Here is a 22,661-nt window from a genome sequence, read left to right on the forward strand (position 1 = left end):
TTTTTGCTACTTTTAACTCTAACACCACATTTGTATGGGTTCAAACCATTCCACAAATATATTGGGTGGGAAAGTACAACACAAATTTTAAAACTAAAATAAGTCTGATAGAAATTGGTTGGTCTTCCGCCTAACTGGTTTCTAGTAGAAATTTTCTACTACTTCCTTCCTCTTCTTCTTTCACTTTCCGGTTGCAGTTTCTTTGCTTCTAATCGTTTCGGGGAGCAAAGAGCAAGCCATACAACACGTGCTGCAACCTAGTTATTTTCTAGATAATGCGTACAGACTACTAATAAGGCTTCTTCTCCATCGAATGTGAAGATTGTCCGCAACAGGTTTGAGGATCAAGGTGACAGGTCAAAATGTGCTTCCAATAGCGAGTGAACTTCCATTAGGGAAGACAGCTTGAAATCTGGTTTGAAATCGTATTCTGGAGAGTCATACCTCCCACTTGCATTAATCAAGCATGCAACAGCTCCTGCTCGCTTCCCACAAGCCACCTGCAAAGTCAGGCAATTCTTCATAAGCATTTCCAATTCAATATGCTTGTTCTAATTCGATCCATCAGATGCAGACCCTACTACAGTTAGGGACAGCATTCGTACTACAAGTACCATTTAGTGATCTTTGTAATTTTTTTCTTTTTCTTTACTAAATTCAGGTCTTACTAATGTAAAGTGATCTAAGAGCCTCATCTGGCTTACATGCAACGGGTGTTGTGGTAGCTGCGGCTTGGACTTGACATTGGGAAAGTATGCCGAAGAAGCTCTGCATTTGCCAAGACAATTTTACCAGTTTGAATAAATAAATAGACAGCAACTTTCTTGCAAGAAGACGAAAGCAGAAATAAAAATAAGTTCGAAAAAAATAAAAATTATATTCTATTTTAAAACAAGGTGTCACCTACTACAGCTTGCATTACATTATATTTTAGAACAAGGTGTCCCCTGCTACAGCTTGCATTACATTATGTTTTAGAACAAGGTGGTCGGAAAACGACAAAGTTGATGAGTTCTTGTTGGGTTCAAATTGAACCAATTTGACCAATTGGCTGCAAATTAGATCTGGAGGTTTAGTTGTTTTCGTTTTGGCGAAGAGAGAGTAAGTAGTAGAGAGAATGGCCGAGGCAGTTGTTTCCTTTGTGCTCGAAAGTGTCAGAGACTTCACCATTCAGGAAGCCAAGTTCTTGTCCGGAGTCAGCCAACAAGCTGAGGTCGTACAAACTGAGCTACAATTGATGCAGGGCTTCCTCAAAGATGCAGATGCAAGACAAGGACAAGATGAAACAGTCCGTATTTGGGTTGCCAAGATTAGAGATGCTGCTTATGATTTGGAGGATGTCATCCAAACTTATGGCTTGAAAGTGGTTTCCAAGAAGAAAAGAGGTGTGAAGAATGTTTTGAGAAGATTTGCCTGCATCTTCAATGAAGGGGTTGATGTTCACAGGATTGGGAAAGAAATTGAGAATATCACCACCAGAATTTCTGAGTTGAGGTCGAATTTGCAGAAGTATAACATAAAGGAACTAACAACGGACAGAGACGGTAATGATGGTGAATCTTCCTTCCAATTGCAAGAGAGGCTAAGGAGAACTCGTTCTCATGTTGTTGAATGTGATGTTGTTGGGTTAGAGTCCAACGTTGAAGAATTGGTTATGCATTTAGTGAAAGATGAAAATCGTCATCGAGTTGTATCTATTTGGGGTATGGGCGGTTTAGGGAAGACCACCCTTGCAAGACAGCTTTATCATAACAAAAAAGTAAGGCAACATTTTCATAGTTTTGCTTGGGTCTGTGTATCTCAACGTTTTCAAGTAAGAAATGTTTGGGAAGGAATTTTAATTGAGCTCATTTCTGCAACCAAGGAACAAAAACAAGAAATTAAGGACATGACAGATGATGAAATAGCAAAGAAGCTTTTCCTTGTTCTGCAAGAAATGAGATGTTTGGTGATACTTGATGACATATGGAGAATCGAGACATGGAATCTTTTGAAGGATGCATTTCCAAATGTGAAAACAGAGAGCACAATATTGCTTACAACACGCAATCAAGCAGTAGCTTTGCCCTCGAATAGAAGTGCTTTTCTCCACGAACTCCAGGCACTAAATGAGAAAAAGAGCTGGGAACTATTTGAGAAGATAGCAATATCTGGAAGGGCTGATATCGGTAATTCTCACCCTTACTCTTTTCTTTTCCAGGTTCTTAGTTATATAGCAAGCCACATAGAAACCATTACACTGCATATGACACAACTTATGTAGTGTTTTTTTTTTTTTTTTTTTCATTCATTGTTGGGATTACCCTCTACAATTTTTTTAATATTGACACAACTTGGTCACACATTTGTTAGGTAGCAGATGATTTATCTTACCGCAAAAAAATTATTGTCCAGATTTAATTTTGAATGTTTTCCATTTGGCATGTGTTATAAAATCCAAACTTATAATGGAATTTCACAATTTTAATTTTTAATCATTCGAGCAAGGGATACACACCACAAGAATGAATTTGATTTTTATTTCTTTCTTATTTTTCAGATTTGGGAATTTTCACAAAGAAGAGAGAATTAGGAATGAAGATGCTTCGACACTGTGCAGGCTTGCCATTAGCCATTATTGTGCTTGCCGGAGTTCTAGCAAGAAAAAACACCGTTAGAGAGTGGGAGAGAGTGCATGAGAATGTTCATGAATACATAAGGAGAGGGATAGGTCATGAAGAAGAATATGAAGGTGCATCATGGGTTTTGGCATTGAGTTATGATGACCTACCGTATTACTTAAAACCATGTTTTTTATATTTAGGTCATTATCCTGAAGACTCTGAGTTTTTGGTGAGCGAATTGACGAAGTTATGGGTGGCAGAAGGTCTTATCTCCTTAAGACAACAAAGACATGGTTCGAGGGAAACAATGGAGGATATAGCACATGATTACTTAAGTGAGTTGGTGGAAAGGTGTTTGGTTCAAGTGAGAACAAGTGGTTCAACTGGAACAATTAAAGGTTGTCGAATCCATGATCTTGTACGAGACATGTGTTTGTTAAAGGCAAAAGAGGAAAGCTTTCTCCAGATTAACAATTCTTTGCAAGAAAATAATTCTTCTGTGGCAGCCGAGGCAGCACAATTGGGGAAAATTCGAAGACTTGCAATTTACTTGGATGAGAAGGCAGATAGGTTGGTTTCTTCAAGAGATGAAACAAATGGGCACGTAAGGTCTCTTTTATACTTTTTTCCACAAGGATGGATGCCAAGAAATATAGAAGGATTACTATCTCCTTTGAAGGATTTCAAAGTGCTTAGAGTTTTGAAAGTTGAATGTCTTAATCAAGTAGAAGTTGAGTTGCCAAGTGAAATTGGAAATATGGTACACTTACGGTTTCTAAGTGTGAAGTGGAGCGATATAAAAAAGTTTCCGCCATCCCTAGGTAATTTAGTATGCTTGCAAACTCTTGATTTTCGTGTTTCAAATTATGTCGCTGTGGTCATCCCAAATGTGATAATGAAGATGAAACAATTAAGACATTTATATTTACCGAGGAATTACAGAGCAAAGGGTAAGCTGGAGCTGTCTACTTTTGGCCATCTACAGACCTTATATAACCTTTCAAGTGAGTATTGTGATTTGAAAGATGTTGGCAGATTAACCAATCTTAGAAAACTGGTGATAATAGTGTCAAGCACTTTGCAAAATATGGAGGAAATCTTAAAATCTACGGGCAACACGCTTAACCGTATTCGGTCTCTACTTGTGTTTGTGGACAAACAATAGCTGTGAAGAGCAAGCTATGCAAATAGTATCAAGCTGTCGCGGTATATACAAATTGAAGTTGCAAGGCCCAACCGCAGAATTACCGAAAGAGCTCCACAAGTATCCAAACCTCACCAAGTTAGAATTGGCTAGGTGTGGTCTCAAGGAGGACCAAATGGGAATACTAGAGAAGCTGCCAAACCTAACGACTCTGAACCTTAAGAGTCAAGCTTTCAAGGAGAATACAAAGATACTGGTTTTCTCCAAAGAAGGCTTTCCTTCTCTTCAATATCTTTTCGTTAATGGTATGTTCGGAATAACAGAGTGGAGAGTAGAGGAAGGAGCCATGCCTCGTCTCTGTCGATTGAACATCACGTATTGCTCGGGATTGACTACACTCCCAGATGGGCTGAGATATCTTACTAATCTCAGGGAATTAACCATCAGAGGGATGCGTAAAGAGCTCCACCGTCGGATTGAGGAAGATGGAGAGGATTTCTATAAAATTCAACATGTACCTTCCCTTGTAATTGGAGAACCGATGCAGTGATGGCAAGGTAATTTCTTTCCTTTAATTTTTTAATTTTAAAGCGAAATGGGTGGTTTGGTTTGTGTTAATTAGTTATAAAATGAAGCAGCAAGAGAATATTAAAGTAGAAAAGCCAACAGAATATGGGCTCCCTTGTTTAGCTATGTTTTCTTTCTCCAGTTTTATTGCTTTTTGCTTGTGCTTGTGAGTTGTGAGTCCTGCCTTTATGATTTCCAAATGTTTTTTATTTTGCTTTTTTTGCTCTTTACATCTAGTTTTCCTTGTTTATCGACCATTTATAATTCCATCGCATTCTGAATTCAAGTTTTTGTAGTTCCACGGGAATCTTATAAGAAGTTTTTTGTCTCCATAAATTTTGAAAATAATTTCCTAGTATATCCGTCTTCAAAGCTTGTTAAGATACACCACCATTGGATTTTTTTTTTTGAAAGTCAAGTAAACTGCTGAATTTGTGTTATGGTAGCTATTTGCAGGTAGGAAGGAACTGAGTATGTCGAAGCTCTGCAGCAGAGTGAGCACGTGCGAAGCTGAACTTACCTGGAGAACAAAGAAATGCTCTGTGAAAATCAAGAGGAGCAAAGATGTGGTCAAGTAATTCAAAGTTCGTTATAAGTTTTTGGGTCTGGTGGTTGTCCAACAGTACATTTATATTACACAACTGAAATTATTGTATTATATTTAAATTTCCTTGATGAAACCTTGTATTTGTATTCCTCTTTCGTGTCTGTTTTCAATTATGAATATTTGAGCCAATTGCTGTCTGTGAAATTTGAGTTCCGAGGACTTCCAACAAAGTAAACATTGCGTGCCACTAAGGCAAATTGTTATTAGCAAGGGATGTTTGAGATTGAAATAACGTTGTACAAAATGATGTGACAATTTATGTGGATGGTTATATGAATCATGTAATTTTCTCCTGTTCTCAAACAAAAGAAGACACTGTTGGTTTTATGGAAAAGGAGGTAGGAGGCTAGAGTTCGCCTGAGTCTCATCTCCAGTTTAGAGTTAGCATATATCTGAAGATTTTGTGCCACACAAAGGAGAATATCAATCAGGCTTTTTATTTTTCTTTCTTTCTTTTCGTGGCTTAAGCTTCCAGTACCTTGTGCACTTGGACAACGAAGGAAAGGAGGCTGTTAGATGGGACTTGGGAGCAGAGAGAAGAGACTTCCAAGCACAACGCAGATCCCAGGTACTTGTTCTACCAATTTTTACATCAAGCACCTCATAGCTCTGGAACTCCTTAACTTCTTCTGTTTCCGTTTTTGTTATGCAATAAGAGCTCAGCACCAATCTTATATACATATGTGATTTGTGAAACAAAAGTTATATTACAAGATACTGACTGCTTTTTGCAGAGTTCAGCACCATTTAACATGATGCAACAACTTCACCTTTGTCACAGAAACTATGATTGAAACTGATATCCGAGATGAAGCCTCTAAGTCATCGAGATGTTTGGAGAAAACAAACAGCATTGAGGCAATCCCAGATTCCTCTCGTACCTTCACTTCTCCTGCTCTTGTTAAAATGCAGCCATATGAAGTAGCTTCTTCACCTCTACATTACAGATTCTCACTCGGGTAATCCTGCATATTGCTCCCACTTTCAATCGGCTTGCTATATGAAAATGAGTGTTGATCATAAAATAAAAGTAGTTCTTTCACTTTTATGCCTCAGATTCTCTCTCGCGTCTGTAGATAAAAACTGAACCATATACCACTCTACCGACCCTTCTACTTTTCTGACTTCTTCTACTCAAACCTTTCTTCCTCTCCTTTCCAACAACAGCTTCTGACATGGGTAAAATTACAAAGCCATCCTAAAGGAAGTAAAGCCGCAATGAACTGTACCAGAATTCCAAAAGGCACGCTTAAGTAGTCGCCTGCTGTTACTCCAATCAGAGAAGCCAATCCAACGCCTAAAAACCCACTAGCTATTGATGATAAACACAAGGCTGATGCTAAGAAAGAAGTCAGATATCCTTCACAACCTTGAGGACATAAACTCACAAATAGCACTGTGAAAGGTAAGATTTTGAATTGCGCAATATCTGCTAACCACGAAAAACAAAGAACAAACACCTCATTCGGAATCCCCAGTCTAACATTGATCTGTCTTACTAAAAGAAGGTCAAGAAGAAGTGAAAAGGCATACACAAGTTGCACCACACCAACCTTCTCATGGGAACTTTTTTCCAATAACGGTCATAAAGTACGGCAGTGGAAAGAAGCATCAATTGGCCAATCACTCGAGACATGCCAATGACTGAAGGATCAAGATGTAGATGTGGGAACCGAATTAAATCAGGCCCTAGGTCAAATAATTCCTTTCATTTGGGGATTATTTGACCTAATTGGGAATTACTCAATTTAATTGGGAGTTAACCAATTAAATGGGGAGTTACCTAATTAATTTGGGATTGATTTGATTCTTACCCCAATTAGGGATTTGATTTAAATCAAATAAATCAAATCCCTAATTAATCAAATCTCGCCAAATCGGAGAGGAATAATTCCCTTCCATCTATAGAATTATTCATCTGAAACCCTAGCCTCCAAGACCACTATAAAAAGATGGCCACACACAAGGGTTGAGGTACGTCTAAAACCTCTACTGAAACTCTGCAAAAAATTCCTCTCAAACCCTAGCCACCTCTTCTCTCTCTCTCTCTCTCTCTCTCTCTCTCTCTCTCTCTCTCTCTCTCTCTCTCTCTTTTACATAAGGCTTCGGCTGCCCGGTTTACACCATAAACACATCTCCGTACCCTAATTAGCTAGTGTTTTTCTTACAAACTCTTGAACTAATTTAGGCATCGGAGGGCCTTTGGCCAACACCCCCGGGTGTGGTCCTCTTATTGATTTTATTTTGCAGGGAGAAAGAGGCGGCGAAGAAGAAAGGAGAATCTTTCCAATCGAATATTCTCGTAGTAAAATTTGCTCCCACAGTAGACATTGTGTTTGGTAGCAAAAGATGAAACCTGACAGGACGGGAACCATGGTAATAGAAGCTACTATCCAAGTAAGAGGACGAACAATACTTTCCTCTTGAATTCCCACCATCAGCTCAGAAAATTGTTTTCTAATACTTTCAAAGATTGGCTTCCTTATAAGATAGTGATCTGGCAATTGTGGTCAACCAAGAGATTCCTCTCTTATTCTTAATGAAATTGCAAGTTGAGCGGAAAGTAACACTGAAAATACGAGAAACATGGTTCTTGGTGGTGTTTTCATTAAGAAATATCCACCTATTAAGTTTCCAAGGATTCCATGAATGCATAAGATTGGAGGCCTTTCATATATTTTTTTTCTTGCCCGTACTCTGCAACAAGGGCATCCTGTGCTACTTCTGTAATGGATGCTCCAAGATTACTAAGAAGAACACATGCCACAAGGGTAGTGTTAAAGGAAAGAATGAAGTCATATTTGATATGCCCATATTATAGGTCGTTGATTGATTCCTTGTATATATGTCCTTCAATTTTTTTTATTTCCTTCCTAGAATGAGACTCTCTCAGTTTGTATAAAGCTGTAGCTATATTATATATTCATGAATCAATAAAATATAGAGATCTTCTCTACCAAACTGTTTTCTTCATTCACTATTTTTATATGGTATCAGAGCATTGATTCTGGTGACTCTAGAAACCCAAACACCTTCCGCTACAACACAACATAAGATGGGTGAAACAAAATCCACAGAGAAATCAATTGATGTTTCGGATCCACTCACCTTGCACCACTCGAATCACCCGAGAATTATTTTGGTCTTGTTTGGGCCAAAATCTGGCGCACCCAACGCAACACTAAAAGAGCCCAGAATAACAAAAACCACAGGATCCAAAATCTGGATTGTGTAAAATAGGAATCGAATGCCCAAAATCCAAAAAGGCCCAGCACAAGATTTATCAAAATATGGCAAGCAAACTTGGGCCCCCCAAAAGAAAAACAACAGCCTTAGGCTCCAGAAAAATCAAAGCGGGCCCGGTATAATTAAAAAGAAGAGAAGCCCAAAATAGGAACAGACTCACGTGATGTTTCTGACTTAGAAAAGTCAATATTTTCAACTGGGGTTAACAAAAACAGGCGGCTAGGAGGAGACATCTCTGAATCTCTGCCACTAGAAGATCAAATCCCTTCTTATAAATTCAAAGATATTGTTTCTACTCCAAAAGAATGCACCATCTTTCAAGGGATATGCAGGCTAAGTTCTCAAAAAGAAATAAGCAGGAAAACAGGGAGTTGTTCAAACTGGAAAATCAAACTGAACATCACGGTTTGAGCTCTCACAAAGGGGCAGTTGGAATTAAAGAGGGGTTAGGTTCTCTTTCAAAAAACAGAGAAGTGATTGGTCTTAAAAGAACTGACTATTGAGAGCCTATCTGCCAGAATTGATAAAACCCCTTCTTCTTTGTATTTAAAAAATGAAAGATCATGTGAGAATTTTGCTGCCCATTATTAAAAGAAAGAAACCCTACTCCAAAGCATTTCTTATAAATATGAGAGGGTGTGAACAGGGCAAAAGACACACTCATTTCAACAATCAATCAAACAATCAAAAATCAACCAAAGGCAAAAAACTCAAAATGATCACTTAATCACTAAGAACCTTCAAACAAACTGGAGCAACCAAAAGCTCATTTGAGCCACAAAAGAAGCCAATTATAGATCAGAACTTCCAAAGTACAGACTTAGAGAAATAAGTTATTCAAAACGAGACTTCTCTCGTTACAAATTTGGTTCAGCAAAAGCCAAGACAAACAGAGTTTGAGTTTTCACAAATATGAAAACCTCAACAAATTTTACAGTGCAGTTCCAGCTTATTAAGTCCTCAAGTTCAACCACTTCTGCCCCTTCAGACTGAAGAAGCTGCAGTTCTGCCCGTTTAAAAGCCTCCCAAGGCTTAAAGTAGATTGAAGCCCTGCCAAAATTGAACTTTGGTATCGATTTACAGCTGAAGTTAAGCAGTTGAAGTTGTTAACAGCTTAGTCTAGCATAGAAATACTCAGTCCAGCCCGGATCAAAAGTTTCTACCCATGCAGAAATGGAATTCCAGCCGTCTTTTTGTCTTTCTAGAGTTGATTTTTCCCTTTTTAATTCTGTAGAAGGCAATTCTGCCTAAAATAGTCTGCTTTATTATCATCTATTCTGGCCAGAACTACCAATTTTATACTGTGATAAATTATGAAGTCCTCACCAGTCTGAGGCAGGAAAAGAACTTACTTGAGAGATATTCCTCACCCAAATTCACAATCGCTTGTTTAGAAATCAGTAACTTGGGTCGCAAGTTATTTGTCTCAAAGAAGGTTGCTATGATTTTTTATTGCTAGCAGTGGCACGCTCGCACACCAAAGAAAGTTGGTTTGTTGATCAGTCAATGGTTTTCAAGGCAGTGGGGAACTTTGCCCTTCCATCATAGGAGCAAACATAAAACGGGTGAACAGGTCTCCAGGCTTCTTGAAGGATACAACTATGGGAAATGGAGTCGATCTATGCATCTCAATCTTAGCGCAAAGAATAAGATTGGCTTTGTCTATGGGTCCGTCAAAGCCTCAGCATCTACAGATGCGAAACACTCTATTTGGCAACGATGCAACGATATGGTATTGTCGTGGATCTTGAATTCAGTACATCCAGTCATTGCCGGCAGCGTGATCTATGCCGAAACAGCGGCCGAAGTTTGGAATGACCTCAAAGAGAGGTTTTCACAGGGCAATGATTCCAAAATTTACCAAATCCAACAAGAAATTGTTGAACTTCGACAGGGACATCAATCTGTCTTGGCTTATTACACCAAGATGAAGGCAATTTGGGACGAGTTGTCTTCCTACCATGACACTTTATCATGCACGTGTGGAGGATTGAAGGAAGTTGTTGCCCGACAAGAGAAAGAAAAAGTCATGCAGTTTCTTATGGGACTAAATGAGACTTACGCCGTCGTCCGGGGACAGATTTTGATGATGCAACCCCTTCCTGATACACGTAAGGTCCATGCTATGATACTCTAGCAAGAACGACAGGTTGAAGTAGCTGTACGACATGATAGCAATACTAATCATCATGCGATGAAGGTTGCTCAACCTAGTCGTTCACCTGCAGCCCAAGGGAATCTGACTACTATGACCAAGTACGACACAACGTCGATCGTTGTTATTTTCTCCATGGTTTTCCTACAGGCCATAAGCTACATGGCAAAAAATGTGAAGCCACCCAACCGAAGGAAATCAGCTGCACATAATACTCGAGCAAGCTTTGTGGAGTTAACTCAGGCACCAACTACCACTCCTAATGAGAAACCCACATTCACCACCGAGGAGTACACTCAACTCACGGTGTTGCTTCGGAAAGAGAATGGTAATACACCACTTTTGCTAATGCCACAAGTATTGTTACCCCCACATGTTATAACATAGTACATGCATCTCACTGTACTCTGTATTGGATAGTAGACAGTGGGGCAACGGATGACATATCCTATTCCGTGCCCTCGAATCACATGACTTCGTCACAAAATGACTTTGTTGAATTACCTGATAGTGGGCATGCTGAAATTACATCGGTTGGTTCTGTTAAATTGACCAAGGATTTGGTTCTTTATGGTGTTCTACATGTACCAAATTCCAAGTTAATCTTTTGTATGTTAGCAAACTCACTCAAGCTTTGGGATGTATAGTGACATTTTCCCCTAATTTTTGTATTGTGCAGGACATGGCTACGAAGAGGATGATTGGTCTGGGCAAGCCACATAAAGGGCTCTACTACATCACCCGCCAACAGAACCCACACCTAGTACACCATGTCAACCGCTATTCCAGCCTCTGGCACCAACGTCTTAGACACCCATCTGTTGCCCCTCTCCAAGCTTTAATCAAAAGCATCCCTGAAGTTGTTTTTTATTTTTCCAATAATTGTGATGTCTGTCCCTTAGCCAAACAGACTCGTTTACCTTTTTCTTCTAGTTTAATTAAATCCGTAGCTCCTTTTGATTTGATCCACTATGACATTTGGGGGCCTCACAGAGTTACTTCACACTCTGGGGGGCGTTATTTTTTAACTATTGTAAACGATTATTCTCGTTTTACTTGGATTCATCTTATGAGCTTTAAATAAGAAACACAGTTATTGTAGAAATCTTTCTTTTCTTGAGTGCAAACCCAATTTAATTGTCGCATTAAGTCTTTGCGTGCTAACAATGAGGCAGAATTCATATCCATGCGAAATTGTTTTGATGACAATGGCGTATTTTTCCAACATTCTTGTCCCTCAACACCTCAACAAAATAGGGTTGTTGTTTGTTGAGCGCAAGCATCGTCATCTTTTAAATGTGGGGAGGGCTCTTAGATTCCAGGCTCACTTACCATTGTGTTTTTGGGGAGAAAGTATCCAAACAACCTGTTATCCCATAAACAGATTACCTACACCTCTCCTCTCTCACACATCCCCATATGTCATGCTTCATCACAACCCTCCTACTTATACTCACATGCGTGTTTTTGGTTGCCTTTGCTATGGAATAAATATTCACCCCATTTACAAATTTGATAAACGAGCTAGGCGTTGCATTTTTGTTGGTTCTCCCCTTGGCCAAAAAGGTTATCGCGTCTTTGATCTCGAAACCAAGAAATTTTCCACCTCTAGGGATGTCAAATTTTATGAACATGTTTTTCCATTCTTGACTCAACCCGTCGATTATGATGATGATACAACCAGTCCGGTCTTACCACTACCTCAAGACATCTCTCATAGCCCAGATGACACCTCATCCTCTTCTGCAGTTGGTAACTCAAATCTCTCCAGCCTATCTCCAGTTGTCAGCCCAGATATAAACATTCACGGCAATCTCCAATTGTCACCTAACCCCTCACCAACTCCACCTCCTATTCTCCATGTTCGTGAACACCACCATGACCTCTCCAACCAAATCTTTGTTGTCCCAACCCCTCTTTCTGAGCCGTAGCTTCATTGTTCTGACCGTGTTCCTCAGCCCAACATCAAGCTTCGTGATTATCATGTTTATCACGGCAGTTTGCTTGACCCAGTGCCACATCTGACACGTCGAGCACCCGTTATCCATTGACCCAGTATGTTTCTTACTCCCACTTGTTTGATGCTCATCGTTCTTTTGTGACCAACATATCCCTCTTGGTAGAACCAGTTTCTTATGAACAGGCTAGTGTGGATCCAAAATGGATTGAGGCTATGCAGATTGAACTTGACGCTCTTGCTGCAAATAATATTTGGACCATAATGCCATTATCTTCTGGTCACCGAGCCATTGGATGTTTATGGGTATTCAAAATCAAGTATAACTCCGATGGTACAGTTGAACGCTACAAGGCATGTCTTGTGGCCAAAGGATTTACCTAACGTGAAGGAATTGATTACAAGGAGACTTTCACTTATGTTGCCAAACTTATTATTGTGCGATGTCTTTTGTTTGTTGCTACCATTCACAATTGGTCTTTGCATCAACTTGATGTGCAAAATGCCTTTTTTTCATGGTGATCTCCAGGAGAAAGTCCACATGCAGCCTTCTCTCGGGTTTCGTCGACAGGAGGAGAGAGTTGTATACCGACTCAACAAGTCTTTGCATGGGTTTAAACAAGCATCTTGCAGCTGGTTCCACAAGTTTTCTCATGCCATTCAAGAAATTGGCTTTCACTAATCCAGGGCTGATTATTCTTTATTCACCAAGGTGTGTGATAATTCTTTTACTACTATATTCCTTTATGTTGACGATATGATCATCACATGGAATAATGAAGATGCCATTGTTTGTCTCAAATGGTTCCTTCACACAAAATTTCGCATCAAGGATCTTGGACTCAAATATTTCCTTGGTGTCGAAGTTGCACGCTCCAAAAATGGGATTTCTATTTGTCAACCCAAGTATGCCTTGGACATACTTGAAGAGGTCAGATTACTTGGTGCAAAACCAGCAATGTTTCCTATGGAGTAGCACTTGAAATTGAAACCTACAGATGGTGTCACTCTCGAGGATCCAACACATTATCGCAATCTATTTGACAATCACAAGACCGGAAATTGCATATTCCATCCACATTCTTAGCCAATTCATGCAACAGCCAAGAATGCCACACTTAGATGCAATGCATCGCCTTATTCGATACTTAAAGATAGCTTCGAGTCAAGGGTTGCTCTTTCCCTCACAAGGCAGTTTAATATTACGAGGTTATTGTGATGCCGATTGGGTAGGATGTCCCACCACGAGAAGGTCCATCTCAGGTTACTGTGTTTTTCTTGGTAATGCTCTTATAGCTTGGAAGACGAAGAAACAAACTACTGTTTCCAGATCATTAGCAGAAGCTGAGTATCGCTCAATGTCTGCAATCACATGCGAGCTCACTTGGCTGAGATATCTACTACGCGACTTGTGCATTGATCATTCTGAGCTGGCAACGTTGCACTGTGACAACCAAGCGGCAATACATATTGCAACCAATCCAGTTTACCATGAACATACCAAACATATTGAACTTGATTGCCACACTATACGAGAAAGAATTCAAAGAGGAGAAATCAAGACGACATACGTACAAACTAGAAAACAGATTGCTGACATTTTCACAAAGCCATTGGGACAAGCAATTTTCCATTCACATCTTAGCAAGTTGGGTGTTTTGGATATCCACACTTCAACTTGAGGGGGAGTGTTAAAGGAAAGAATCAAGTCATATTTGATATGCCCATATTATATGGTCGTTGATTGATTCCTTGTCTATATGTCATTCAATTGTTTTTATTTCCTCCCTAGAATGGGACTCTCTCAGTTTGTATAAAGCTGTAGCTCTATTGTATATTCATGAATCAATAAAAGACAGAGATCTTCTCTACCAAACTGTTTTCTTCATTCACCATTTTTACAGGTAGGAAGCGCTTTAGCTGCAACAGGGATAACTGCCATTGGCCCCCAAGATAGGACCTGTAAAAGAACTGAAAATTTGAACTCCATCAGAAATGGCCGTAGGTTTTTAGAGGACAAACATACCCTTTTTTTTAATTGCCTTTCCAAATGGTTCATATTACTTTCTGATTGATACCTATGTTAACACACCATTAAACAGTGTTTTTAGGTTCTACTTCAACATTGTTGCAACTTGCAAGGAAAGCAGCATAAGGTTAGGCTACCTTTTACAGGGATATGAGCACAAAAAGCAGTAAAATTTGTCCAATTTAAAGAGAGAAGTTTCCTTATATTTAGGAATCTAATAAGTTTTTGTTTCCACGGATTAACCAAAGAAATTGTGCACATGGAAGAGACAAATAGAATCTCTAGCATAATCAAAATGGGAAGAAAAGAGCAAGAAAGCAAAACCAAGCAAAGGAAATAAAAACAACATACACAGGCAACATTTAAAAAACATATTAAAATTGAACAGATTTCTCTACAACAATGACAGAAAACAGAGCACATGAATATATTAAAACAGGGAACTATCAACAAAATTGACAAAAACGGAATGACATCAATGAAATAAGGCAAGGGAATTGTAACTAACCTCCAATGGAAATATAAGGTAATCTATGCGCACAAGAAATGTAAAGAGCATCAGAGAGGATTCCATAAAAGGGTTTAGCCACCATGAGGGGTGCATGTTAAGATTGTGAGCCATGTGGAAGTTCAACGCCAGCCATGGAAAGCACCTAAAACCTTGCATCCAGTACCCAAATCCACACAGAAACAACATTTGCTGGCTACCCAGTTGGGGAAAACCTCTTCTTTCCTCATGAATCCTGCTCCTCTTGGTTTTTCTGTAAATAACTTGAGTTGGGTTTATCAAGATGGAGCTTCTGAGCTGGGTTTTGGGTTCTGTTGGGTTCACAGGGCTGTTAATGGTGTCTGGGTTTTGGCGGTGAAAACTAAGGGTAGGATTTAAGTGAAAAGGACATTGTTTTGTTCAAGGTCTGAGGACTTTTGGGCTGATTGTTGTCCATGGATTTTCAGAAGAACCTGATGAATAAATCATGGTAATTACTAATTTGGTACTTTTAAAAAGAAAAATGCAAATCCAAGAAAGAAATGGAAATGAGGTGCCTCAATAAACTCTCTACATGCTTCTATTGTATATGCAGTGAAGAGCACAGCCTCCTTCTCTAGCACAGCCTGAGGCTGATGGATACCTTGTTTTTGGAGGTGGGTTTGTCCTTGTCTGTTTATGGTGTACTTATTTTGCTTGTCTGTATTGTCTTGCTGTCTTTTGGAAATTGGGAGGTTTGGCCATGTGTTTGACACGCGCCCCTGTGGAGCGAGTGGGTCCGAGGAAATAGGGAAGGGCCAGCACACGGGAGTGATGAGCGTGGGGGTAGGCCCTACATGTAGATTTGTTTTCGGTCAATTTTGTGTTTCTGACTCTGATCTGAGTAGTAGATGGACTGATTGGGACTGCATATGTGATGTTGGATATGGACGCTCCGTATATGACCGTCCGTTTTTGGATATGGAGTTCCTTCCTCTTCTTTTTTCACTTTCAGGTTGCAGTTTCTTTGCTTCTAATCGTTTCGGGGAGCAAAGAGCAAACCATACAACAAGTGCTGCAACCTAGTTATTTTCTAGATAATGCGTACAGACTACTAATAAGGCTTCTTCTCCATCGAATGTGAAGATTGTCCGCAACAGGTTTGAGGATCAAGGTGACAGGTCAAAATGTGCTTCCAATAGCGAGTGAACTTCCATTAGGGAAGACAGCTTGAAATCTGGTTTGAAATCGACGTTGGCGTATTCTGGAGAGTCATACCTCCCACTTTCATCAAGCAAGAAGCATGCAACAGCTCCTGCTCGCTTCCCACAAGCCACCTGCAATGTAAGATAACTAAACTACTGAATTGTAATATGTTCTTGAGACAAAAGAAAATAATATGGAACAGTAATAGACGAATAACTCTTTACGTGCAATCCTTTTCTACACCAATGACTTGGTGCATTTCAATATCCTTGTTCTAATTCGATCACATTGTCTTGGACAAATATGTAAATACTAATATGAACCCTTCAATTCATTGACAATGTAGCAATATTCTACACTATACAAGGTGACGGGCACATTGTCTTGGTCAACTGACCTAAGCCATAATGTTCGACATCCGTGCTACCATAGCGTATATAAAAATTGCATATCAAATTTTTATTAGTAAATTGAGCTTAGACCCATAAAATTCATTTTAAGCCATAATGTTCGCCATCCGTGCTACCATTGCGTAGATAAAAATTGCATATCAAATTTTTATTTGGTTGGGAAAAATCAAGAAAATAATACAAAGAACACTAGACAATGAGGCCCTTCTCTTGTGCCCATTTCTATGTAGCCCAAACCAAACAAAAAACAAATTTCCCATTCCCATCAGTTCTAGTGTGGAGTCGTTCTCTTCTATTACGTGGACCGCCATATATGGTCTTTAGGTGTATACCTGTATCATTAGTCGTAGGATTAAATTGAACCGTCCGGATTTGATCTTAAAGAAATAATACTTCAGCCTCTGCGCACAGCCAAACCCACGTTTTACTCAACAAACATTACCAATGTCTTTTTCTTCAAGAAGTTAATTTAAGTTCTGTTGTCCGTTTTGTATCAAGGTGTTTGTTTGATGCTTGGGTTATTATTAGCAGAGGGAAGCAAAGGGAGGGAGGGTTAAATGGATATGTTATGTGTGGGTGGATGTGTGGATCTCTGAGTGGAATTTCTTTTGCACAACTGGGGCCATATGGTCATCATCAAAGACTTTGCCATAAGGTGTTGATTGAGGGGAGGAGGATGATGATCAAGTGAGAAACGGGGAAGCTGCTGAAACATAACAGAGAGATTGCCCTGTTTACTTTGAAACTTCTGATCAAGCAGTGTGTATTCACATGGAGAATAAGCTAATCAAGAAGTGTCAATGTGTCATGCTTCTTTTCCATCTTCTTGGTGGAGAAACTGCCAAAATTAAAGACCTTTCAGCTTTCTTCTTTTTGGTGTAAACTTCAAGCTTTCTTTGCTTTTTATTTTTTTATTTTTTATTGTATTTCATATCTTTGTCATGTATTGATGGGTCTGGTAGGTAGGCCTATGGTTGTCATTTCAAATGTACAGATGATCGAACTCTGTACCTCAGAGAGTATCCAGCTGACATTCATCCAACTTGCAGGCCTAGCCAGTTTCCTACCAGTAGATCAAACCCCTTGAAAAATGACTGATTTCTTTCGAATTGAAACTTGTTTGCCTTAAAGTGTTTTAAAACCTACAACATCCACCAGGGGACAAAAACGTCCAATTATTTTTAATCAGTTAGTCTTCTAGTTGTCGTTACATAAATGTTTGCATGCTTGTATTGAATTTCTTGAGCATAAGTGGGATATGGATCAAAGACTTGGCTTTTTTCTGTTTGGTCCAGCATCCAAGACTTGCGTTACCGAAAAAAAAAAACATCGAAGACTTGCTTTTGGTTATGCTGATCCTATAATAAAAAAAAAAAAATATATATATATATATATATATATATATCACATAAGCTTTTCTTTCCTTTTTCAATCTTGGCTTTGTTAAAGTAAATTATACAACTTGCATTGGATGCTTGTGGTACAATGATAATTGAGGGAAGGTGGTCAGAAAGAAAACGCCAAAGTTTACTACTTTTTTCTGGTGGAATTGGACTTCATACATAGACAGAAAGAATTGCTCTGTTTTACTCGTTTTCGTTTCGGCCAAGAGAGAGTAAGTAGTAGAGAGAATGGCTGAGGCAGTTGTTTCCTTTGTACTCGAAAGTGTCAGAGACTTCACTATTCAGGAAGCCAACTTCTTTTCTGGAGTCAGCCGTCAAGTTGAAGCTGCACAAACTGAGCTACTAGTGATGAAGAGATTCCTGAAAGATTTGGATTCAAGACAAGGAGAAGATGCAACAGTCCAGATTTGGGTTGCCCAAATTAGAGATGCTGCTTATGATTTGGAAGATGTTATTGAAACTTACGGCTTGAAAGTGGCTTCCAAGAAGAAAAGAGGTGTGAAGAATATTCTAAGAAGATTTGCCTGCATCTTCAAGGAAGGAGTTGATCGTTACAAGATTGGAAACGAAATTGAGAATATCACCACCAGAATTTCTGATTTGAGGTCAAGTTTGCAGAAGTATAACATAAAGCAAACAAGAGAAAGTAGTGGTGGTGAATCTTCCTTGCAATTGCATGAGAGGCTAAGGAGAAGTTATTCTCATGTTGTTGAACGTGATGTTGTTGGGTTAGAGTCCAACGTTGAAGAATTGGTTATGCATTTATTGAAAGATGAAAATCGTCATCGAGTTGTATCTATTTGGGGTATGGGCGGTTTAGGGAAGACCACCCTTGCAAGACAACTTTATCATCACAAAGAAGTAAGGCAGCAGTTTCAAGAAAGAAATGTTTGGGAGGGAATTTTATTTGAAGTCATTTCTGCTACCAAGGAACAAAAACAAGAAATGAAGGACATGACAGATGATGAAATAGCAAAGAAGCTTTTCCGTGTTTTGCAAAGAATGAAATGTTTGGTGATCCTTGATGACATATGGAGAATCGAGACATGGAATCTTTTGAAGGCTGCATTTCCAAATGTGGAAACAGAGAGCACAATATTGCTTACTACACGCAATCAAAAAGTAGCCACGCTCCCAAATAGAAATGCTTGTCTCCACGAACTCCAGCCACTGAATGATAATGAGAGTTGGAACCTACTTGAGAAGAAAGCAATATCTGAAAGGGCTGATATCGGTATTTTCTCACCCTTACTCTATTCTTTTCCAGATTCTTAGTTGTATAGCGAGCCACATAAAAACCATTACAATTTTTTAATATTGTCAAACATGTAGCAATTTTTGGCTATAAAAAAAAAAAAAAACAAGTAGTAATTGCAATTTTATAAGCTGCCTTACTTGGTCACATCTTATGCAATTGTAAATAATAATCAGGACAATGCTAGACAATTCAAAATTTTCTCCAACCTTCTCTTAAATCCAAACATATCCCAAACTTTTTTGTGTTGGTCCAGATTTAATTTTTGAATGTTCTCCATTTGGCACCCTTTGCTAATTCATCATCTGTCATGTCCTTAATTTCTTGTTTTTGTTCCTTGGCATGCTCATGCTGCAAGAATGTATTTGATCTTTTTTCTCTTTCTTATTTTTAGATTTGGGAATGTACACAAAAAAGAGAGAATTAGTAACGAATATGCTTCGACATTGTAAAGGTTTGTCATTAGCCATTATTGTACTTGCCGAAGTTCTAGCAAGAAAAAACACTGTTAGAGAGTGGGAGATAGTGCATGAGAATGTTTATGAATACATAAGGAAAGGGATAGGTCATGAAGAAGAATATGAAGGTGCATCATGGGTTTTGGCATTGAGTTATGATGACCTGCCGTATCACTTAAAACCATGTTTTTTATATTTAGGTCATTATCCTGAAGATTGTATTATTTTGGTAAGCACATTGACTAAGTTATGGGTGGCAGAAGGTCTTATCTTCTTAAGACAACAAAGACATGGTTCGGAGAAAACAATGGAGGATATAGCACATGATTGCTTAAGTGAGTTGGTGGAACGGTGTTTGGTTTAAGTGGGAACAAGTGGTTCAATAGGAACAATTAAAGATTGTCGAATCCATGATCTTGTATGAGACATGTGTTTGTTAAAGGCAAAAGAGGAAAGCTTTCTCCAGATTAACAATTCTTTGCAAGAAAATGCTTCTTCTATGGCAGCTGAGGCAACACAATTGGGGAAAATTCGAAGACTTGCAATTTACTTGGATGAGAACGCAGATAGGTTGGTTTCTTCAAGAGATGAAACAAATTTGCACGTAAGGTCTCTATTATACTTTTTGCCACAAGGATGGATGCCAAAAAGTATAGATGGATTACTATCTCCTTTGAAGGATTTCAAAGTGCTTAGAGTTTTGAAGGTTGAAGGTCTTAACGAAGTAGAAGTTGAGTTGCCAAGTGAAATTGGAAATATGGTACACTTGAGGTTTCTAAGTGTGATTAATTGCAATATCAAAACGTTTCCTCCATCCCTAGGTAATTTAATATGCTTGCAAAGTCTTGATTTTCGTGTTTTGAATGAAGACATGGTGATCCCAAATGTGATAATGAAGATGAAACAATTAAGACATTTATATTTACCCTGGAGGTACAGTGCAAAGGGTAAGCTGGAGCTGTCTACTCTTGGCTATCTACAGACCTTAGATTACCTTTCAAGTGAGTATTGTGATTTGAAAGATGTTGGTAGATTAACCAATCTTAGAAAACTGACAATAAAACTGTCAACCTCTTTGCAAAATATGGAGGAAATCTTAAAATCTACAGGCAGCACGCTTAACCATATCCGGTCTCCAATTGTGTTTATGAACAACAATAGCTGTGAAGAACAAGCTATGCAAATAGTATCAAGCTGTCGGGGTATATACAAATTGATGCTGAAAGGGTCAATCGCAGAATTACCGAAAGAGCTCCACAACTATCCAAACCTCACCAAGTTACAATTGTGGAGATGTGGTCTCAAGGAGAACCAAATGGGAATACTAGAGAAGCTGCCAAACCTAACGACTCTGAATCTTAAGAGTCAAGCTTTCAAGGAGAATACAAAGATACTGGTTTTCTCCAAAGAAGGCTTTCCTTCTCTTCAATATCTTTTCGTTAATGGTATGTTCGGAATAACAGAGTGGAGAGTAGAGGAAGGAGCCATGCCTCGTCTCTGTCGATTGAACATCACGTATTGCTCGGGATTGACTACACTCCCAGATGGGCTGAGATATCTTACTAATCTCAGGAAATTAACCATCAGAGGGATGCGTAGAGAACTCCACAGTCGGATTGAGGAAGATGGAGAGGATTTCTATAAAATTCAACATGTACCTTCCCTTGTAATTGGAGAACCATCCCCCTACTTCTGACCACTACCGATGCAATGATGGCAAGGTAATTTCTTTCTTTTAATTTTAAAGCGAAATACCGAGAGAATATTAAAGTAGGAGAATATGGGCTCCCTTGTTTAGCTATGTTTTCTTTCTCCATTTTTATTGCTTTTGCTTGTGCTTGTGAGTTGTGAGTTGTGAGTCCCGACTCATGAGCCTTATCATTTCCCAATTTCCAAATATTTTATTACCTATATGTTTTCTTTGTCCACTTTGATTGCTTTTTTGCTTGTGCTTGTGAGTTGTGAGTGAGAAGCTTAATATAAAAGCCAACGGTTAAATTTCCTTATTTGGAGACCATTGATAATTCTATCGCATTCCAAATTCAAGTTTTCGATGGTTCCGTGGCAATCTTATAATAATATTTCAAGGCAAGTTAAAATACATATCACCATTAGATTTAGATGTTCTTTTTGAAGTCAATCAAGTAAAAGAGTTGAATATTTATGCGCATTTCAAAATCTTTGAAATGGAGAATCTTTCCATTGATACGCGAACAACAATTATAAAACTCCAGTCCATAAGCAATATGATTTTTTCTAGTTGATCATGTTAACAAGTTATCCCTTGTCGTTTTTGTAAAAACATTGAACACAAAGTTATCCGTTGTTGTTTCTGTCACGTACAAGAGTATTAGATTGAAATGAGTGTGTTTCCTTTGAAAATTTAGTACGATTTTACTACAATGTTCATATTGGAATGCAATTTTCACAAGTTAACTACTGAATTTTTGTTACGGTAGCTGCATGTAGGACCTAACATTGAGAAAGTATGTCGAAGCTCTGCAGCAGAGGGAGCATGCGAAGCTAAACTTACAGGAAGAAGAAAGAAATGCTCTGTGAAAATCAAGAGGAGCAAAGATGTTGTCCAAAAGTACATTTATATTACACAACTCAACTTATTGTATTAATTAAAATTTCCTTGATGAAACTTTGTATTTGTATTCCTCTTTCGTGTCTGTTTTTAATTATGAATATTTGAGCCTGTGGGCATCATGCCTTCGTTTATTTCACGGTTAGCATTCCCAACTTGGTCCCATGTGCCATATGATATGATTTTACAAAATCCTTGCCAGATGCTGGTGGGAGAATTAAAAAAAAATGATTGGTAGATTCGTTCGACATTTAATTACTGCACAATAGATTTTAGAGATCTTTTTCTTTTTCTATTCAAAAACAATTGTCGTATGTGAAATTTGAAGTTTGAGGACATCAACAAAGTAGAAATTGCGTGTCACTAAGTCAAATTGTTATTAGCAAGGATGTTAGAGATTAAAAAAGTTGTACAAAATGATGTGACAATTTTTATGGATGGTGATATGTGTTTGTGTAAATAATTTCACGGGAGAATATTCGCTTCTAGATCCCTCAACCTTCGACCTTCCTTCTCTCTCTTCCTCGTTTCCTGTAAAAAAAAGATTGGAGTAAATAGACCACAC

The 22,661-nt window shown here is 38.6% G+C and overlaps 2 protein-coding genes and 1 pseudogene across 4 annotated transcripts; 2 read left to right on the forward strand and 1 right to left on the reverse strand.

Annotated features, from left to right (window-relative positions):
- Nucleotides 1,014–3,768, forward strand: LOC18792753 (putative disease resistance protein At1g50180). The gene is made up of 2 exons (XM_020555123.1): nt 1,014–2,168; nt 2,540–3,768. The coding sequence occupies exons 1-2, from the start codon at nt 1,118–1,120 to the stop codon at nt 3,766–3,768; spliced, it is 2,280 nt and encodes a 759-aa protein (XP_020410712.1). The 5' UTR covers nt 1,014–1,117.
- Nucleotides 5,856–14,945, reverse strand: LOC109947904 (annotated as a pseudogene).
- LOC18792409 (putative disease resistance protein At1g50180) lies at nt 18,014–22,251 on the forward strand. Of its 3 annotated transcripts, none has more exons than XM_020559368.1 (3): nt 18,014–19,027; nt 19,443–21,227; nt 21,966–22,251. In XM_020559368.1, the coding sequence occupies exons 1-2, from the start codon at nt 18,022–18,024 to the stop codon at nt 19,868–19,870; spliced, it is 1,434 nt and encodes a 477-aa protein (XP_020414957.1). In that variant the 5' UTR covers nt 18,014–18,021; the 3' UTR covers nt 19,871–21,227; nt 21,966–22,251. The 3 variants fall into 3 exon arrangements, with proteins under 3 accessions (XP_020414957.1, XP_020414961.1, XP_020414967.1); XM_020559372.1 differs by having other exon boundaries at nt 21,976–22,251; XM_020559378.1 differs by lacking the exon at nt 19,443–21,227.

Source organism: Prunus persica, chromosome G1 (assembly GCF_000346465.2).
Source record: "Prunus persica cultivar Lovell chromosome G1, Prunus_persica_NCBIv2, whole genome shotgun sequence".
Taxonomy (NCBI): domain Eukaryota; kingdom Viridiplantae; phylum Streptophyta; class Magnoliopsida; order Rosales; family Rosaceae; genus Prunus; species Prunus persica.